The 21,058-nt window shown below is 40.3% G+C and overlaps 1 protein-coding gene across 2 annotated transcripts in view; it reads left to right on the top strand.

Annotated features, from left to right (window-relative positions):
- LOC137260339 (uncharacterized) overlaps nucleotides 1–1,140 on the top strand; it is a 66,441-nt gene extending 65,301 nt beyond the window's left edge. The window contains exon 4 of one of the 2 annotated variants that reach the window (XM_067798018.1): nucleotides 237–1,140. In XM_067798018.1, coding sequence (XP_067654119.1) covers nucleotides 237–339 — 103 coding nt within the window. In that variant the 3' untranslated portion in view covers nucleotides 340–1,140. The remainder of the gene's footprint in view (nucleotides 1–236) is intronic. The other variant, XM_067798017.1, reaches the window with a different exon arrangement.
- Nucleotides 1,141–21,058: the final 19,918 nt, after the last annotated feature.

The following is a 21,058-nucleotide window of genomic DNA, read 5'->3' as shown; positions in this document are numbered from 1 at the left end:
ACATGTACAAAATGCCCAGCCCTTGAAACCTGAGGCCTGAAAGAAGCATCGAGCTGATAATCATTTGTATTGTGACGAGTACAATTCATTCATTTATTCATCCCCATTCATGCAAGGCTACAATTAGGAACACTCTGATCTTGTCGTACAGATTGTTCATTCCCGAGACTAGATCTTAGACTGACCGAAACACCAGCGTATCTCTTTGTGTGAGCCATCTTCTGTGCATGTTTCAGGTTGGGAGACTCTCGATCAAAATCCCCATCCAGGCCCGACAAGCTCGCTCTTCCAGCGAAACGACGACGAGAGGATACATCAGGTTTCTATAGCAACTGGTGATTACACAATCGCTACGGAAGTGACGTCATGGACTCGCCACCTTTAAGTGATATCGCTGGTTTGAGCCTGGTACAGAACCTACATGCCGCATGGAGGAGAAGGCAATCATTTCATGATATGAAATGATGCAATATTTTTTTTCGGAATTTGAACACTTTCGAACCCCGTTTTCAACAGTGCCTGAGAGTGACTCTTATACAACTCTGTTCCGAAGAGTTTCATGGACAATTTGGACATGCCAGATCTATTTCGTTAAGAAAGGGTTATTTTTGTTTCGTTTTGCATATGTGTACCTCAACCTTTCCGTCAATCTTAATTCTCTAACTAATATTTTTCTAGACAATGTTTATTGCAACTTGTGACACGTTAAACTTTGTTTAGGCTTGTATGTATTTTGTTTGGTAATTCAAGTGAATCTTAACATTTATGTCAAACATAACTATACAAGAAGCATGTAAAGAGAGTATGTGTACCCATTCAGACGCGTCTGAACTATTTAGTTAAGAAAGGATCAAGTGCTGGTAACATCATATAGACAATTTTAGAAGAAAACATTTGTAGACATACGAACTTGTGTCGCTAGCTATGTCATGAAGTTGATACATAATCCTTTAATAATGATAACACGACCCCAGTTCTGTTCCTTAAAGTAAGACTTTATCATGCACCTACAATTCCTATCTATCCTTTATAAGATGTACGACGCTCTGTTTTCTAAATAAAGTCTCCTATTTCAGTTTTCCTGTCTTCTGAAGATGGTCATGTTGGTGAGAGTGGAAACATAAAGGATTTCAAACCCAATACTGTGTTTGTTCGTGGTGTCATCACAGATCAAACGGACCACAGAAGTGGTCTAGTGGACTGTGTGAAGGAACTCATCAAAAACAAAAAAAACCCCAACAAACAAACAAACAAACAAACAAACAAAACCGCTCAATTTGCCTAGTTAGCGGTTCAACAGTTTTGAACCACCCTCCTTTCCTGTTGTTTTGCCACGCTGGTAGCTCAAGATGATAGTTTTAGAGTTACCTCCCTTTACAAAAATACGTGTCTAAACATCAGAACTTCTTCATAGTCTTCAATCTGGCGACATCCAAGTTAATCACAATTATGTAAGTAATTATTCTTCCCATCTCATCAGTGTCGTGCTATTTTCTATCATTTAAAGCCTAAACCATGTCAGATTTATAATTTTATGCAAAATCCATATTTTTCGAATGTTTATTTTATGGTTCTGACAGTAAACTACCCTCTCCGGGGGGTCTGTGACGTGACCAAAAGTGAATAAAACTCTAAAAACACCACAGAAGGAATGTTTGCCCAAAGAACGGAAGGTAGGCATTCGAGCATTAGGGAATGAAATATGGACTGGTTACCATGGATACACCAATACAAACGGAGACGCACTGATGCATGTGGTTTAGCCTCTTCATACATTTGGCATGGTGTCTTAATAGGTGAGCTCTATAAAACGAACACTAGCCCTTCACGGGCGGACGTTTGTGTTTTAACCTTGTTGTACATAGCATCTTCACGCGTAGTACTATACAACAACAACTAGTCCTGATCAGTACAATGCATCATCAGACGCACATGCACACGCACACAGGCGCACGAACGGACATATGCGGGCTATCCTTATCATACACTGTGGCACGGTATCTTCATTTGATAGCGCTATAAAACGACCAATAGAAACGGTTAGTACACAATCGCTACATGCGCACATGCGCACATGCGCACATACGCACGTACGCAGAGACACTTCGTGGTTTTGGTCCAGGTAAAAAAACAAAACAAAAACAAAACAAAATGAAAGATACAACTGTTGACTACGAAAACAAAAAATGCCAAAACAAAAAGAGGCATTGTTATTCTGAAGTTTAGTATTTCATATATGTCTTACAAATGTTTGGTTCTTCCAATACTTTGACAATTGCTCTGATCCTGAACGTTTAAGCGAGACCTGTTCTCGTTTGATCAAGTCAAATATTCTCGGCAGTTTTCTTCTGCATAGGGGAACGCATCATAGGGGAACGCATCAAAGGCGAAAGCGCATCATAGGGGAACGGGGAACGCATCAAAGGGGAACGCATCATAGGGGAACTCATCACAGCTCGAGTTTTATAACGTGGAAAATCTAATCTTCATTTGGAGGTCTTAGTATGCCTTTACTTCCAATATAAATTATGTTTGCCTTTTAATATCAGGAAATATCAGTAATTGTCTAATTCACATGTCCCGCTGGCCTCTTATTCCCGAATCATGGAACAAATTAATTTGTCCATTCTGTTTATAGAGATCAAGCTAAAATCACGCGAGTCTGGTTGTGATATTTTGTTCAAAAATGACATCACTGGTCAACGAAGCAAAATATAAGCCATCAGTTTGAGACCAACCGACTTTATACAGGCGAAGGAGTCGGTATTCTGTTTAACACACTGTATGTACATATGATGCAATGCCTTCTCAGAAAGCTTCTCCACTAAGGGCCGACACTGGGTAGAGGGTGAGAACTGGTAAAAGTATAACGGTAACAGTCAAGCGCTCAGTCGAGTAGCTGATCGCTTACAATCGTATGACGTCATAATATGACGTATGCACTGCACGTTCCATTAGGTGTTCATTATGTTCACATTTAATTCACTGTTTTATTTACTTCATCCATTGAATCGTATGCACACTCAACCTTTAGTTAAACCTTTAGGTTTATACCTTTAGAATACAGCACCACAAACTTTAAAGACACGTCATAGTACTATTTTACGTAATTGCAAGTGATTTTGTTGAAAAAGCACGTTCTTGAAACAATGCCCTATGACGATGGCATAGCAACAAGGTCGTCAAGCTCATCGAGTGCGTATAAGCACCGCTCACTGACGTTTCATCTCTACCAACCATGGCATTACAGAAACCCAACGATGTTGAGAGTTTCCAGTAGTAGTTCCCGGCGGATGAGCAATTTTTCGCAAGCACCAGTTTTAAATATCTTTTTTCTTTTTTGACTAATATGCTCATATTTCTTGGTATTAAGAGGTGCTGAGGTATTATATTTTGAGTATTTATATATTTTCTATTTTTAAATTTAGTAAGAATGACTTACATTGGTCACATCGTGCCATGTTTTATTATTCGCAGTTTTGGTCAATGTAAAATATTCTAAATACATTCTATATTTCGGTTTCAAACGTAACTATTTGGATCCAATTAATTATAACTGTAAACTAATATACTTATATATCTTTGTCATTCAGTAATTTGCGCCATTATAAGGAAATATTTATTTGTCGAAGCAGTAAGAATTCATTACACTGAATACGCCAGCCATTTTCGTGCCGGTTCGGTGAGCGTATTCTATTTATAATTATTCCAAGGGTTAGGGTTAGGGTTTAGAGTTAGGGTAAGGGACCTAATCCAATGTAGTTGGTAAGTGCATGAGTACCAGTTGTTTTCCTTTTCCATTTTTAATACTTTGTTCACAAAAAAACACACTCATTCCTTAGCGCGATCCACATTATCCCGACTGTGTTCCCTGTTTTCCGTCACGAAAGCACACAATGTTTTTTATACAAGCATGCCATTCATGTATGCACCATGAAATCAACGTATGACGCCTGACGTCACAATCGTTTTCAGTTCGAACCTCATCGGCTCATTCAACACAGCATGGTATCTTGTAGATTACGGAATAGGACGATCGTGCGAAATGATATCGGGACCATTCGGCAACCGTCAGTAGATTGAAAGCTCGAGGCTCCAAGTCTACCCGTAACCTTCGTAGTTGTCCACAACCAATTCGACTCTTTCCGTTCATTTCCGTGACGTCACAGGAATGATTAGCTAAATTTGCACATCGTGCAACAATGTGGACGTAGCTCAGTCGGTTAGCTGTCGGGCTAACAATCCGAAGGTCGCAGGCTCGCGTCCGACGGGTTCTCACAAACTGGTTGCCTGTCTCACTGAAATGTGACCTACGGCTGGGAACGTCATCACGAGAAATTTTGGTGATGAATTCTAAAGGTGCTCCCTTAGATATGATTCACCATTTATAGCAATTTTCAACTTGTCACAATGATTTTTAAAGAATTCAGCCGAGAGGCAGACGTCATTTTGTTAACGTTAACATGTGATATAGTCAGCAACGAGCTTACCGATCTTCAAAATATATATAATGTACATTCAATATGGCGTTAAGATGAATATTTCTCCCTTGCTCTACTGGATCGGGTGACGCTGCTAAAAAATGTGTACACCAGTCCGTTGTATCCTTCAGAGAAGCATACCACTTATATTGATTAAGATCGATTATTCTCAAGAACCACCTTGCTTAGGCCTAGATATGTGCCATTCAAAAGTAGTTAAAAATATATCCTTTCCTTTTTTATAACTAAAACTGATCTTTTATGGCAGGTGGGAATTGCAGCACACAGCAATCCATTTGTTCTCGTTTGTTTTTGGTGAACAGCTGACATGACTGCATAATTTATGACGCCCGTCAGGCACAATTTGTTCACCTAATTGGCAATCACCTAGTATCACAACTATTTCGTAATGATTCATAAACACATGTTGATGTTCTGATGTTATAGTTCGAATGGCGCCCCAAACCTTGTTTACTGACAAACTCATTGATGCACTAAACACAAGCAATCGAAATCACTAAAGAGGAAACAGATAAACGAACAAACGAACAAACATAAGTAACTCACACAAACAAGAAACAGGAAACCCCGACAGCAAATTAGAGTAATCCAAAACAAAACAAAAACAAGCAAAAAAAACATGAATAACGGTGATGTGAATTGAATGACTCCGCAGATTCCAAATGTGATAAATGTATTTATTTCTTTGCAAATAAACGTCGGTTTGAAACATTCTACCAAACACGGAAACATCAGTCACAAGGAAGGGGGATAATAATTCTTGATAAAAGTATTTGTGCCGGCTGAATGTATGGTTTTTAATCTTTTGTAGGTCTGAACTTGCACTTGGTGGATCCAGATCGCAAGGCATAACGAACAGCAACACTTAGGTCTGAACTTGCACTTGGTGGATCCAGATCGCAAGGCATAACGAACAGCAACACTTAGGTCTGAACTTGCACTTGGTGGATCCAGACTGCAAGGCATAACGAACAGCAACACTTAGGTCTGAACTTGCACGTGGTGGATCCAGATCGCAAGGCATAACGAACAGCAACACTTAGGTCTGAACTTGCACTTAGTGAATCCAGACTGCAAGGCATAACGAACAGCAACACTTAGGTCTGAACTTGCACTTAGTGGGTCCTGATCGCAAGGCATAACGAACAGCAACACTTAGGTCTGAACTTGCACTTAGTGGATCCAGATCGCAAGGCATAACGAACAGCAACACTTAGGTCTGAACTTGCACTTAGTGGATCCAGATCGCAAGGCATAACGAACAGCAACACTTAGGTCTGAACTTGCACTTGGTGGATCCAGATCGCAAGGCATAACGAACAGCAACACTTAAGTCTGAACTTGCACTTAGTGGATCCAGATCGCAAGGCATAACGAACAGCAGCACTTACGTCTGAACTTGCACTTAGTGGATCCAGATCGCAAGACATAACGAACAGCAACACTTAGGTCTGAACTTGCACTTAGTGGATCCAGATCGCAAGGCATAACGAACAGCAGCACTTACGTCTGAACTTGCACTTAGTGGATCCAGATCGCAAGACATAACGAACAGCAACACTTAGGTCTGAACTTGCACTTAGTGGATCCAGATCGCAAGGCATAACGAACAGCAACACTTAGGTCTGAACTTGCACTTAGTGGATCCAGATCGCAAGGCATAACGAACAGCAACACTTAGGTCTGAACTTGCACTTAGTGGATCCAGATCGCAAGACATAACGAACAGCAACACTTAGGTCTGAACTTGCACTTAGTGGATCCAGATCGCAAGGCATAACGAACAGCAACACTTAAGTCTGAACTTGCACTTAGTGGATCCAGACTGCAAGGCATAACGAACAGCAACACTGTAATCACTGATGCCAGCGGTAATTTGCAGTGATTACTACTCAGTCATACTCGTCATTCCTTCTTTCGTTAGCATCAACGGCGCGTCTCCTTCAGAAAACTCTCATGAACATATGCAAGACTCCCACAGATGTTCCCCCATTTCGTTTTGGGATTTTGCACTGGCGAGAAAATCTCAAATGTATTTCAAACATTCCGTATTTGGAGTACCTATGTACTGGAATGTTTCAACACGAATGTCTTTTCCAGGAACCTTCCCTTATGTGCACAGCCTGGAATAGCACCCAAGTCTAGTCGCACTTGAGTCAGTGAGTGAGTTTAGTTTACGCTGCACTAAAAATTATTCCAGCTATATGACGGCGGTCAGTGAATAATCGCGTCTGGATTAGACAATCCAGTGATCAACAGCATGAGCATGGATCTGCGCAACTGGAAACCAATGACACGTGTCAACCAAGTCAACGAGCCTGACCACCCGATCCCGTTATTCACCTCTTACGACAAGCATAGTGGCTTTTTATGGCAAACATATAGTCACACTGGAAAGCAATTTGTTGCTTTGGACAACACTGCTTTACATGGGCGGGCTTTCTGTCAAATGATCCTCAGTGAAATATATACCAAGTTAGTCACTTTTTGATGTGGGCAATTTTTGTGAGAATAATACCGTATAGTATTGGATTTCGCTATACTTAACACTCTATAAATAGAGTAGTGCACAGTTGATACACGAGAATATATATTAACATGGTACTTCATGTTTAGAATATATATTAAATATTTTGAGTTCCCCTCAGTAGAACTGGTACAGAGTATTGTGGCATGAACTGAAATAGTGTAGTGTATTGTAGACTCGAGCTGGGGAGACGCTTCTTACGAACAACATATAACGCGAGCCGTTTGAGAATCACAAGCGAACATTGGTTGAAAGAACCCCGTTACCCTGAATGAACCCTTGTTGCATCAAAGCACAATGAGAAAAAAATCGATTGCAACTTTTTTCTGATAAACCAATTATAATTGTGATGGGATAAACACAGAAAGACCTGAGGCCATCTTCAATTCAAGTCTTCCGATGTTTCAACAGCTTAAACCGCCTACTTGTATTTCTTCACATCACGTAATCAAATCACCAAACATGCTCAAAGATTATAAAACAGCATGTGGGCTATTGCAATGAGCATTCCTGAATTCGCCACAGCATGTAATATTCTATTTGTATTTCAATACAGATATAGTGCTGATGGAACAAGCATCATAATTTTATAAACAAGACCAACAAACATTCCATTGAAAACTGAATCACATTTGGAGTGCCTTGAACCTACTGAATCAATCAAAGGCAATAAAACCTACGTATCAAAACCAAATTGAATATATTAAGACGGTTGTTTGATAGTTTTCATGAGAGTTGGAATGTATCTTGTTTTCACCCTGGGTCTTAATATGCACCACCAGCACCTGATCCGATAAATACATATGTGCAACAGTACATAATAACGTTCCATCATGAAGAGCTTCCGACCCCCGACCTGATGGGCAGATATAGACGATTAAGAGAAGAACGATCTATCATTAATCTCCATGCCACGTTTCAGATGAAGAGTACTGCATTTGCCGCGTCTTAATATCAGTATTATTATTATTACCATTGTTTAACATTATCCCGAGACATTTATATAGTGCCCAAGAGTTCCCTTGACCAGTGGATGTCTTTTCTCGGGTGTTGTCTTCAACGACCTCGCGGGGAGTATTCATCTCATGCAGTCTGTCAGGTTCCATCCACACAAGGTACCTATTTGCACCTTGATGAACTAGGAAACACAGTCAGAACATTTTGTCCAGTACTACTGCATGTTACTATACATGGAACTAGGTGCCAGCACATGTTCTGGTGTCCACCGTATTGTCTGCTGCCATCAACTGAATAGGTTCTGTTAAGTGCAAAGGGTTGTGTACTGAACACTGAACTCTGAAAACTAGGAGGTGACAACGTCGAAATGATGAATCTTAGTTTCACAATGAAACAATCAATGAAACAGTGTTCAAAGCAGTCATAAATATACTCACAACACACAGGATAAGTATTAACTTATATTATCCAACTTTCTAAGTCACACACTCATATTAGTAGCTGAGAAATCTAACGGTCTATGTGTTTATCCAAATATACTTGGTCCAATATATTGGTCCTTTCCAATGATAAGCGTACAACATGTATGACTTTCCCAGTGGACAAAAGGCCACAATATCGCTAGTCATTTGTGACCTAACCTTTTTGTCTTTAATTCCATGAAATGTTTTTGTCAGAAATGATGTATTCATTTTTCATTCTTATAAACACTTGCTTTCCTAGAATGTCGTTGGAATACGTAAATATAAGGTGATCATTCTCAAGTTATCCTTTGCCAAACAGACACTTAAATACCAGTATTTACCGTACTCAGGAATGTGCATGTAGCAGATGTTTCTGACCTTACGTTCATGATACAACCGGTTCCATGTAACTCACCCCAGTGAGACGGGTGGTCCTGTTTCATCGTTGGCTGTTGGCTGCTCCAGGACTCATGGAAGCAGTTCCAGACACACCAGGGTCTGACATCACGAGTCTATGAGCCCGACTACACCACCACGTCACCACAGGTTATACAGTAGCTGATCAGTCTAGTACGCCCTTATCAGAACTACAGGAACTACTGCAAAGGTACTACACCCAGGTAATAAATATCAAATCCCGACTTAAACGAAACCAGATAGCCAACTTCATCACCGGTTCCTGCCACGTTGTCCTCCAATATCAACCATTTGAACAAACACGTCTTCAGAAGAGATCAGAAACACTCTTCCAGCAAAATAGCTCGTATATATTGAGGAAATAAGGTTGCGTCCTGAAAAATGCCTCCTTCAACCTCAAAAATCGATTCTGAACGGACAGATAATTTTGTCGGAAGTGGAGATATTTAGTTCATTGCAGCATTATTCAAGAGTACACCAAGAAGATCTGCTAGAGAATTGCAATCGATCAGCATCAGACTGCTGCAATTGAATTAAATTAAAATCAATGTGGCTAACGTAAGTGACAGAGTGTAACTGCATGTATTCTTACGGAAATGGTGTCATTAATGCCCTAGTATTAATGACTGGGGTAATTATAGCATCTTAACACGCGGGCTACTACCCTTAAGTGATGTTAAGTGTTTTGAACATGCATTTTCATTTAAGATATATTCCAAAGACATTCGATACTGCCACAACTCACGTTGAAAAAACCCTGCACATTTATAAATGTTTGATTATTAATTACCAGCTCGTCAAACTCCTTTCAATCCCAGCTCAGAAGAATACAATCATACAGTTTCGACAAAGAAAAAATCGTCTCGATCGTTACCTGGTGGTCAGGTTTTGAGAATGCAGATACACTAAATGCTTATTTAAATTAATCAGCCCCGTTGTCTCGTATGTGTGTATCACTAAATTATTTTAATTTAGGTCGTGATAATCGATATCACAGATTTAGATTGGCTTGACCCCACCTTGAACACACTATTATTTTTACATGACACAAAGGCTTCCTTGGAAACCTTGAAATGAAGCAGGTACCTAACTGTAACCACTTAAATAAATAAATAATAAAAAAAACATTAAAACCATACAGCAAAAATAACACTCCCGATAAATAAATAAATAAACAAACAAATAAATAAATAAATAAATAAATAAATAAATAAATGATGTTATATGAGTGCTCCCGTCAAATTTCAATATGTTAAACGTAATATTTTTCTTCTTGGCATATTCGTCTGTTTCAGACAGTGTACAAATGCAGAATCATCAATCACAACGCAGTAGCATAATGATTGTAGATACACGTACTTTCAGAGACTCATTATATACACTTTGGTCCTAGTGCTGATGGTAGAGATAGATGCCAGTCTGTTTCAGTACTGGACTTGCACTTAGTGGGTCCAGATCGCAAGGTATAACGAACAGCAACACTGTAATCACTGATGCCAGCGGTAATTTGCAGTGATAACTACTCAGTCATACTCGTCATTCCTTCTTTCGTTAGCATCAACGGCGCGTCTCCTTCAGAAAACTCTCATGAACATATGCAAGACTCCCACAGATGTTCCCCCATTTCACTTGGGGAATTTGCACTGGCGAGAAAATCTGGAACAATATTTCAAAGATTCTTTGTGTGAAATGATCATGAACGGGACATTTGAACACGAAAGTGTTTTCTAGGAACCTTTACATGTGTGCACAACCTGGAATGGCACCAAGGCCTTGTCGCACTGGAAAGCAATAGGTTGCTTTGGACAACACTGCTTTGCAAGGGAAGGCTTTCTGTGAAATGATGGACAGTAAGCTATATTCCAAAGTTGATGGGTGTATAACATGGTATAACGTATTTAGAACATATGACATATTTTGAGTTCCCCTCAGTAGAACATTTTGACATGAACTGAAATAGTGTATAGTGTATTGGGGACACGAGCCGGCAAGGTGATTTTTAAAAACAACAAATAATGCGAGCCATTTGAGAGTTACAATCAAAATTTCGACATTGGTTGAAAAACCCATTGTCTTCAATGAATTCTTGTTACATCATAGCACATTTTCCGAGAATACCTTACCTGAATTTTGCCATATTATTCCTCTAAAGCATAGGTTCAGGGCTTCTTTAAGTGTCACACAGAGTTCGGTATTATGAGCATCACCAATTATAGACCTATGACCATCTTCAATTCAAGTCTTTCGACATTTCAGTAGCTTAAACCGCCAAATTGTATTTCTTCACATTACATAATCAGATCACTGGACAACAACGGATGTCTTCTTTGGGGGGCCTTTTTAACCAACTCAACTCCGTGGGGAGTATTCATCTCTTGCAGTCTTTCGTACCCTGAATAGTATCACACAGCTGTACTCACACAGTGTGACGTCTGCCAACAAACAACCCCAACAATCAAATGTTCAATGAACCAGGGAATCAAGACGTTCTTTTTCAATTACAAATACTGTTTAGAAGTCTCAGGTTCACAAAGCGATAACTTATTGATGTATCACCATAAATAATTGGCTGGTGGCGATATTATGTGACACCTAAATTACTTACTTGTTATTCTTGTTAATGACAAGTTAATAGATGCAGTTACAGATTCAAAAGCAAATTGTAGATGACCTCAATAACTTGGAGCTCCGCCTATTTCTACAACTGCTAAAATGCCAGATAGTTACTCAAAATTCATCACTGACATAAGCAATAAAACATGAGCCACGATGATGAATCATTGTATGTGTTTATACGTTCAATCAGTCTGATCCGACATCTAAAAGTACCAAATTCTCGTTATCATCTGACCTTATTTGACCTTCTATATCATGTGTAGCCTAAAATGCCTGTTTACTTCACAGAGTACAACTTCCTGTTTGTCTTAGGGATCTGAATTCCTTTTGCAGAATCACGATCCTTTCATTTTGAATCTGGTGACTTGGAACAGATTTTGACTGTGTTTTGTCACAACTGTACCTACCATAAAGGCAAGGATGTTTGGGTGACAACTTCTTCATTTTGATGGACACAGCATGTCGGAGTATGTTCTTACTCATTCGTATTCATTACTCCCACATTTGATGAAAGAGTAACAGAATACTCCTAACCGGTGTGTGTCTGTCTAAATAAAGACGTTGTGTTCCATACAGTCTCTCTCCCACTTGAAATTTCAACTTTTGAAACTGCGTACTATTTGGCCATAAAATGTACGATTAACCTTGCTTTTCTTCGTGCATACGGAATTTTAACCATGGATACAAGAAATATTAAATATTAATTTTGATTCAAACTTACTGTCACACACCGATTCATACACAAAAGTGAATAGGCAGTGTATATGAATCGCACCAGTGAACCATTCAATGGATGCAATTGAAGATCTTCAAATGTACATTTTATACCATGTCAAAAACCCTCCCTGCTGTGAAAACATCTTTCATTGAAGATCGAGTATGTTACCCTTATGTCAGACAACTAGAGAACTCCGTCATCGACATAAAACTATGAACAATCTACAAACAAACTGTGCACTTCAGAAGATGTACTTATCTTCCTTCAACTGTCAAATCACCCGTATAATCCTTGTAAGATGACGGCTTCCTGTGTGAAGATATACGCAGTTCAACACAGGTCATGTTCCAACCATTGAAGATCAGAGTCAGAACTTGTCTTTAGCAACCCAGGTTCGTCGTATGAGGCCTTTAAGGGGATCGGATGGACAGACAGAGTCGCTGACTTCATGAACGCTTTATTGTATCCCAGTTGGGTAGAGGGGTGCTCATGCCGTTGATCACTGGACTGTCTGGTCCCGACTCCAGTCCAAACTGACCACATTGTTGAGTAAGTTGAAAGTTGTTCACTCTAGCACAGACACTACCGTTCCTTGTTAGAGATTTTGCACTCGTTGGACGCGACAAGTTCGAATGACTTGCGCATCAAATTCCATATTTATATTTATTCATTGGTTTAAATGTGTGGCCTCTTCCATACGGGCGTCGCATGTACCGCTTGGTTTCCACACCCAAATGAAGGAAGTAATAGCAGAAGGTCAATGAACAGCCGATGAATTTGTGTCTATTGAATAGTTTGAACTGGCGGGGTTGGAATATGTCATCTTTTCTTCAAATGTCTGTTGACTGAGTCATGAATTTGTCTCTGTTGTAAAACTCAATTTATTTGCCATCTGATCCGAGAACAAAGCCAAATCAGAAAGCGTTCGCAAGCGAATGAAAACTCACATCCCTGTGTAAAGCGAATCGATGTAAATCGCTCGTAATCAACTGCCAGTTGGTAATGCGCTTTCTTTACATATAAATACTTTCATCCACCGTCCAGGTATCATTGATACAAAGCATTGGTCTTCTTTAAGTGGGATACAGAAGCTGGTACCGGTATTATGAACATGAGCACATTTTATGGATTAACAACTACCTTATTTCAATAGGTATAATGTTTCGACTGGACAACGAAACGTTTCATCTGTAAGGAAGTTTACAATCCATACAAAAGGACCTATTGCAACATATTACTTCATCAGAAATAAAAGTAATATCTGTAAAAATTCCACTGCGTCATTATCGTATTTCAGTCTGTGAAATATTATCAGTTGTAAATGTTAGCTTCAGACAACATTCTAAAGAGCTATGTCCCTTTGTATTTTTAACTTCAGAAGGGACAGAACCATCTAAGCTGGATTACGCTATCACATCACAGCTCGTTGTTCAGTATTCCTGGAGGCCTCGTGTCCAATAGTTCAAACACAAGAGAAATAGCTTAACGAGTATGTTAATATAATGTTGCAAAATAACAGAAGTGCAACTGTTGTTTAAAGCCGGTTTCATACAATTGTCAGCAGAGACAATTTATTTATTTATTTATTTATTTATTTATTTATTTATTTATTTATTTATTTATTTTTGTTGTTTATTATTTCCTTTTTATGGGGGGAGGGGGGGGGTTGGTTAGAAGGTGGTGGGGTTCCATTTTGTTGTAAATGAAGGCACAGACTACATTGTTTGCAATTTTAATCGTTCTTAAAATCCAGTACAACAGTGTCAGCATTGTGAAGGAAACACTTTTCACGTCAACAAAAGCTAATTTCACATCATTCAAAGACCCTGCAATTCCGGGTTGAAATTTGTCTTAAGCACTCATCTGTGGTTGTCGTAAGAGGAGAATAACGGATCAGGTGGTCACATGTTACTAAATGTTATATCTCAATTGCATAGATCGATGCTCATGATTCTGATCACTGGATTGTCCTGTCCAGACCCTGTTATTTCAACAACGGCGGCTTTTAATAGCAAAGAAACTTCACCCAAAACACTATGGTTTCTTATCTCGAGAGTTTGCAGTATCTGTATGGATTTATACTGGACAAAATAATCTAGGGATATTGGTATTTGTATGTTGGCATTTCATCAGATTGTCAATGAATAAATAGCTTGTCATTCATAATCTCAAAATTTACAAATATCCCTAACTATTTTGTACAGTATGCTTGTAATGAATATATATTAAGTCTGAATGTATTTGTGCAAAGTCGCACTGGGCCTGAGAGTTAAGCTCTTAAAATACAGAGCATCCTTAGAATTTAGAAACACAAGTCAATTACGATGCCATGAAGCAACATATTGAAACCAGCTTTTACCTCCCGTGCTCCAGTCAACAAATAATTCTATCAGTGGCTAACAAATCGTTAATATGTATTTTTAAACCAACCAAAATTATCGTTTATTACCTTGCATAAACGTCCTGAACTGCCTCTTTGCTTCAGCACATGTTTAACCATCATACCATAATATTTTATTCTTCAAATTAACAATGGTACTAACTAAAAACACTCGCAACGTATACACATAAGCATTAATTAAGCACCTTCCATTTTCGTACTATAGGATTGTGTTCAACAGAACACACTGGTCAATCATGATATGGAAACCAAACACATGGTTATAATTTTGTTAACTGAACTATCTAAAGTGTCAATCCATCAACTACCAACACTGCTGCTACTTTCGGCTGTAATTTATTGACGGTCATATTGGACAATAATCATGTCCAAAACTACGGTCACACAGACAATGTCTGTGGTTCCACGTACACAAAGTTCTCAAAAAACGTTCACTGTTCAATCCGAAGCCAACAGTAATAGTGACATCAGTATTTGGTGTATCCTCCCCTCGCAGGCCAAGGTAATATGTCAACTGCGTTGTTCCACAAGTATGCGATAACAGCCCTGGAACAATGGGGCCTAGCATTATCGCCCATAAATACTGGCCGACTGGCGAGGGGGTGGTTATTAAAATGCGGGACTACAGCAGTTTCCAGTTCTTCCTGTTGGCATCTCTGACCATTGAGTGTCCCTTGAATGGTGATAAGATTCAATTTACAGTCATAGGAGATACACCCCCACACCATTACAGGGTCACCGCCAAAGGGTTCAGCTGCATGGATCATCCCCTTTTGATAAGCATCATTACTCCTTCTCCAGACGCGACAGAAAGCAACGAGAATACTTCATTTCATCTTTTTGTACCCCTCAGGCGCTCTTACCATGACAGAACCTTAGCATGAAAAGCATGCATTTGAGTCAGAACGTGAATTTCACGCTAAGTGTATGTGTATTTCGATATAACTGGTTGACTTCTCTGTTTTGATTCCATTTTGTTACAATCGACAATTATTCATGGTGGTGCCTAATTAATGCTCATGTGTATATATACAGCATAAGTCTGATTAACGGAGGATCATATTAATGTTTTGTTTTTGAACAGGAAACTGAAACATGTACAACAGAATCTGTGTTCCTCCAATCATGATTCGGTATTAAACATGCGGCATGATTCCAAGCAAGATTATGATTACATATTAACTGGTCTTTGGATTAGCGCATATTAACCAGTTGAATCTCTCAAATCATGATTCAGTATTTGACATGTGACATAATTCCAAACAAGATTATCATAATATCATAATTATTAACTGGTCTTTTGATAAGCTCATATTACTCAGGGTGAAATCTAATCTTCATATCTAGTGTAAAACTATCACTTTGATATAATATGTGAGATTCCATTTAACCTTTAAATCCAATTAGAATTTCTTCCACTCAAATCGTCTTATACTTTTCTGATCAGAAATCAACAAATGTTAAGTACATCCAATAACAGTCAGTACATTGATTAAAATCTGACTTTATCATGAACTCTGGGGTAGCCCAGTAGTTAGTTTTAGTTTATCCCAACTTGCTAGATCGATACTCATGCTCATTAATCCCTGGATTGTCTGGTCCAGACTGACGCCCTAAAAAAGTCACAGTACATTTTCCAGATGTACTGCACGTTGCTGTACCCGGATTTAGGAGTTCATACGTATTCATGTGACCACCATCTGGTCATTTACCAAAGGATTTGTGGGTTCTTTGAAGAGCACGTGGTTGGGGACTGTACACTTTGTTGTGACCCATCTTAAAGAGTCTATACACAAAATTGACTCCATGTTTTATACACCCAGTCACAGGGGGGGTTCGATTTAGGCACCTCAAGCTAGCTGGATCACTAGCCTGACACCTTAAGTAGTTCGCCACCAAAGGCCTTGACTGATGAATTAAACAAACTACAAGTGTATAAGTTGTCATAGAGCTGTATGTTTTCCTAGTTAGAAATATCGATCAGTGGATGTTATATGAGCGAAATACTGCAAGTAGAACCCTACCTAACTCACCAGGCCACCATGTTTAGTTATAGAATTCCTGAAAAACACAACGTGGCATCGTGTAATCATCGTGTCCAACATTACTCGGTCAAATGTAGCTTGAAATGACGTTTAAATAGCCCCCACATAGCGTGTAGACGAGAGACGAAACCGAGTCGACTGTTTACGCTGTCGTCTGGAGTAGCACATCGGTCAGGCTGACGAATTAATGTTGGAGGAGAAGACATGGATTATCTCCCCTTAGTGACAACCCAAATGCTGACCGATTTGTTGCCAATCTAGAACCGTGTCGCTGAGCAGTATGTTGATGATTAAGATCTGTGATGGATTTGTGGTCTGAATTTATAACGATGTATTACAACATATCCTTTTCTGTCTATTCTTACCGTTTATGACAAGTGACAGTTGTAACACATACAGATCTATTGCTGAAGACCTATTCTGTTGAAGACTCAAGTTCAACTAACAACTTCACCTCCTTCGTTCAGCATTTCCAGATTTCAAAACGATTTAAAGAAATAAAATAAATTAAATAAATTTAAAGAAATATTCATATAAGTTCAACAATTAAAACACTATGTATTATTTGGCAGGGATTAGTATATGAAGCACTCGTAAAATATTCAGATTTTACCCATAGAGTATAACCACACAGCTCTTTCTGTGTTTCAAAAACGAGGCATAGCCAGGATATTGAAACCGAAAGTTTGTGCCATTCTAGACTCTATCTCGCGCAGAGTACGAAGCCTACGTTAACTTCAGACGCACTTTAATTTGGTTGCCTCTGTGGTACGAATCCGACAAAGTTCATGGATAAGAACTTCTTTATTATGCGAAGTTTTTGTACCGTTGTCAAGCGGGAATGTCACGTGGCTGGTTGACAATGGTATAAGAATCTGTATCGAAACGTGGCATTCTCGTCAGATTGCCACCGTGAACGGGTGTTTCAGTTCTGCTCGGTGCTATAAATGTCATATTTCCACCGTGAACGGATGTCCCAGTTCTCTTCTGCTCTATCGATATATCAATGCCATATTGCCACCGTGAACGGATATTCCAGTTCTCTTCTGCACTATTAATGCCATATTGTCGCCGTGAACGGGTATTCCAGTTCTCTTCTGCACTATTAATGCCCTACTGTCACCGTGAACGGGTATTCCAGTTCTCTTCTGCACTATTACTGACATATTGTCACCGTGAACGGATATTCCAGTTCTCTTCTGCACTATTAATGCCATATTGTCACCGTGAACGGGTATTCCAGTTCTCTTCTGCACTATCAATGCCATATTGTCACCGTGAACGGGTATTCCAGTTCTCCTCTGCACTATCAATGCCATATTGTCGCCGTGAACGGGTATTACAGTTCTCCTTTGCACTATCAATGCCATATTGTCGCCGTGAACGGGTATTCCAGTTCTCTTCTGCACTATCAATGCCATATTGTCACCGTGAACGGGTATTCAAGTTCTCTTCTGTACTATCAATGCCATATTGTCACCGTGAACGGGTATTCCAACCGTGAATACCAAAATGTAAAGCACACACCATGGTTTGAACTTTTGTATGAAAACGAAGGCACATCTGTGGCACTACACAAACAAATGTTAGGAGTGTTGTTGGACAGTGTTCTTCAGCAGCAGTGCCAGTTGTTTTACTCAAATAGAGCAAATAGTTCGAAATCAACAGGTCCTTGAACCATACTGGGGTAACCATACGAGTACAGCAGATTTTACCGCCCCAATACCGGCATAGCGTTTTCCACGGATATTCTCCTTCAGTTTTGGAAACAAGTGAAAGTCGCTTGGGGCCAGGTCAGGTGATTATGGAGGATAAGGAAGGTCTTCAGAGCCATATTGATGTACTGCAGATTTTGTCAATCTAGAGGTGTGAGACGAAGCATTGTCATGTAAAATCAGAACTCCAGCCCTCAACATCTCTCACGTTGTACTCGTATGTAAACCCCCTGATTATTCAAGAACCGGTTGCTTTCGAACCAGTTGATCATCTATTTGAGTAAAATAACTGGATGAACATGTTGCTGATGCCCAACAACACGCCAAGGATTAGTTTCTGTCACCAATCTAGAAGTTATGGAGGCGTAGAACTTTTTGACCAGTCCTCGTAAAACCCATACTCAAATTCATTCCTTCATGAAACAATCATCATGTTTTTCAACTGCTCACGTTTCCAATGCTAACGATAATATATGTATAGCACTGTTGAACAAATAAACACTACCCGTGTGTGCATCAGGATGTGAATATATTGTTTTGGTATCGATATGTAGCGTTCAATGCAACGTGTGCGTGGGGAACACGGAATATGTATTAACTACCTTTCTAAACTGATATATTTGGCAGTTCATGGGGACACTTTCTTGTCAAACAGACCGCATGTAGGGTTCATTTCAATCAAAGTGCTTGACATATGAAGGTATTTGTTTTCCTACATGAACGGTCATTCCAGTAGATGCCGAGACACACGTTACTCGCCAATGCCACACAGTCCTCCCTGATGAAAGTGCCATCACCATGCTTCCAGCCGTGGCTTGGTTCACCGGTGCCACACAGTCCTCCCTGATTAGAGCGCCATCACCATGCTTCCAGCCGTGGCTTGGTTCACCGGTGCCACACAGTCCTCCCTGATTAGAGTGCCATCACCATGCTTCCAGCCGTGGCTTGGTTCACCGGTGCCACACAGTCCTCCCTGATTAGAGTGCCATCATCATGCTTCCAGCCGTGGCTTGGTTCACCGGTGCCACACAGTCCTCCCTGATTAGAGTGCCATCACCATGCTTCCAGCCGTGGCTTGGTTCACCGGTGCCACACTGTCCTCCCTGATTAGAGTGCCATCATCATGCTTCCAGCCGTGGCTTGGTTCACCGGTGCCACACAGTCCTCCCTGATTAGAGTGCCATCATCATGCTTCCAGCCGTGGCTTGGTTCACCGGTGCCACACAGTCCTCCCTGATTAGAGTGCCATCACCATGCTTCCAGCCGTGGCTAGGTTCACCGGTGCCACACAGTCCTCCCTGATTAGAGTGCCATCATCATGCTTCCAGCCGTGGCTTGGTTCACCGGTGCCACACAGTCCTCCCTGATTAGAGTGCCATCATCATGCTTCCAGCCGTGGCTTGGTTCACCGGTGCCACACAGTCCTCCCTGATTAGAGTGCCATCATCATGCTTCCAGCCGTGGCTTGGTTCACCGGTGCCACACAGTCCTCCCTGATTAGAGTGCCATCACCGTGCTTCCAGCCGTGGCTTGGTTCACCGGTGCCACACAGTCCTCCCTGATTAGAGTGCCATCATCGTGCTTCCAGCCGTGGCTTGGTTCACCGGTGCCACACAGTCCTCCCTGATTAGAGTGCCATCATCATGCTTCCAGCCGTGGCTTGGTTCACCGGTGCCACACAGTCCTCCCTGATTAGAGTGCCATCATCGTGCTTCCAGCCGTGGCTTGGTTCACCGGTGCCACACAGTCCTCCCTGATTAGAGTGCCATCATCATGCTTCCAGCCGTGGCTTGGTTCACCGGTGCCACACAGTCCTCCCTGATTAGAGTGCCATCATCATGCTTCCAGCCGTGGCTTGGTTCACCGGTGCCCCAGTTTTCGTACACTAGGGGAGTCTTGTCTGTCCACAGAAACCCATGCTTTACCTTGAAATATCTGAGGCCCATCCAAGAGAGACGAGTAAAGAATTACGATAGGACAATTAATTAACCAGAAAGCAAAATGAAATAACTGTCGTGTGTATCGGTCCATAGTAAAAATATTGATAAGATTCTCTTTCAATAATATACCTGGGTTACAACTAAACGATCGTAAATGCTCCCAAATGCACCCCTCTTCATTTCCCAGCCCTTCGCTGTTAGTGACTGTATCCTCAAAGGGGGTTAAAGTACTGTATTATTATTGTCCTCCCGACACGGTAAGTAAGTCCACAAACATTCAAAGTAAATTAAGACTTTCCACATTTGTAATCGTAGATTATGTGCATCTTAAATGTATGGCTAACTCCCCATGGTCCCTGGTATGGTGATCATCCTTCAGTTGTTGGTGATGTATAGCTCGTATTTTATATTGTATTGTCAAAATAGTGATCTTAGTTTTCCACATTAGTTTTAATTGTAACTGTGATATTCTAGTTGTTTGACAATCCTTTCACGACAGGTTTTTGTAATGTAAACATATTTCATTTCAATATCAAACATGTTCTCGTCACGATATGGCTGAAATATTTAACGTTAAATATGAACTCACTCACTCACTCACTCACTCACTCACTCACTCAGCCCTCCGCCAGCAAAATAACTTTCAAACGATCACATTCCTTTCATTTATCCAAATATCCGAGGCGATGGGATTTATTTGACTGGTGAAAAACATAATTATCATAAGCAAAATCAGATGCAGGCATATGATGGGTT

This window comes from Haliotis asinina, chromosome 13 (assembly GCF_037392515.1).
Source record: "Haliotis asinina isolate JCU_RB_2024 chromosome 13, JCU_Hal_asi_v2, whole genome shotgun sequence".
Lineage (NCBI taxonomy): Eukaryota > Metazoa > Mollusca > Gastropoda > Lepetellida > Haliotidae > Haliotis > Haliotis asinina.
Note: the sequence above shows the minus strand (reverse complement) of the source record. Positions and strands in the feature narration are given on the sequence as shown.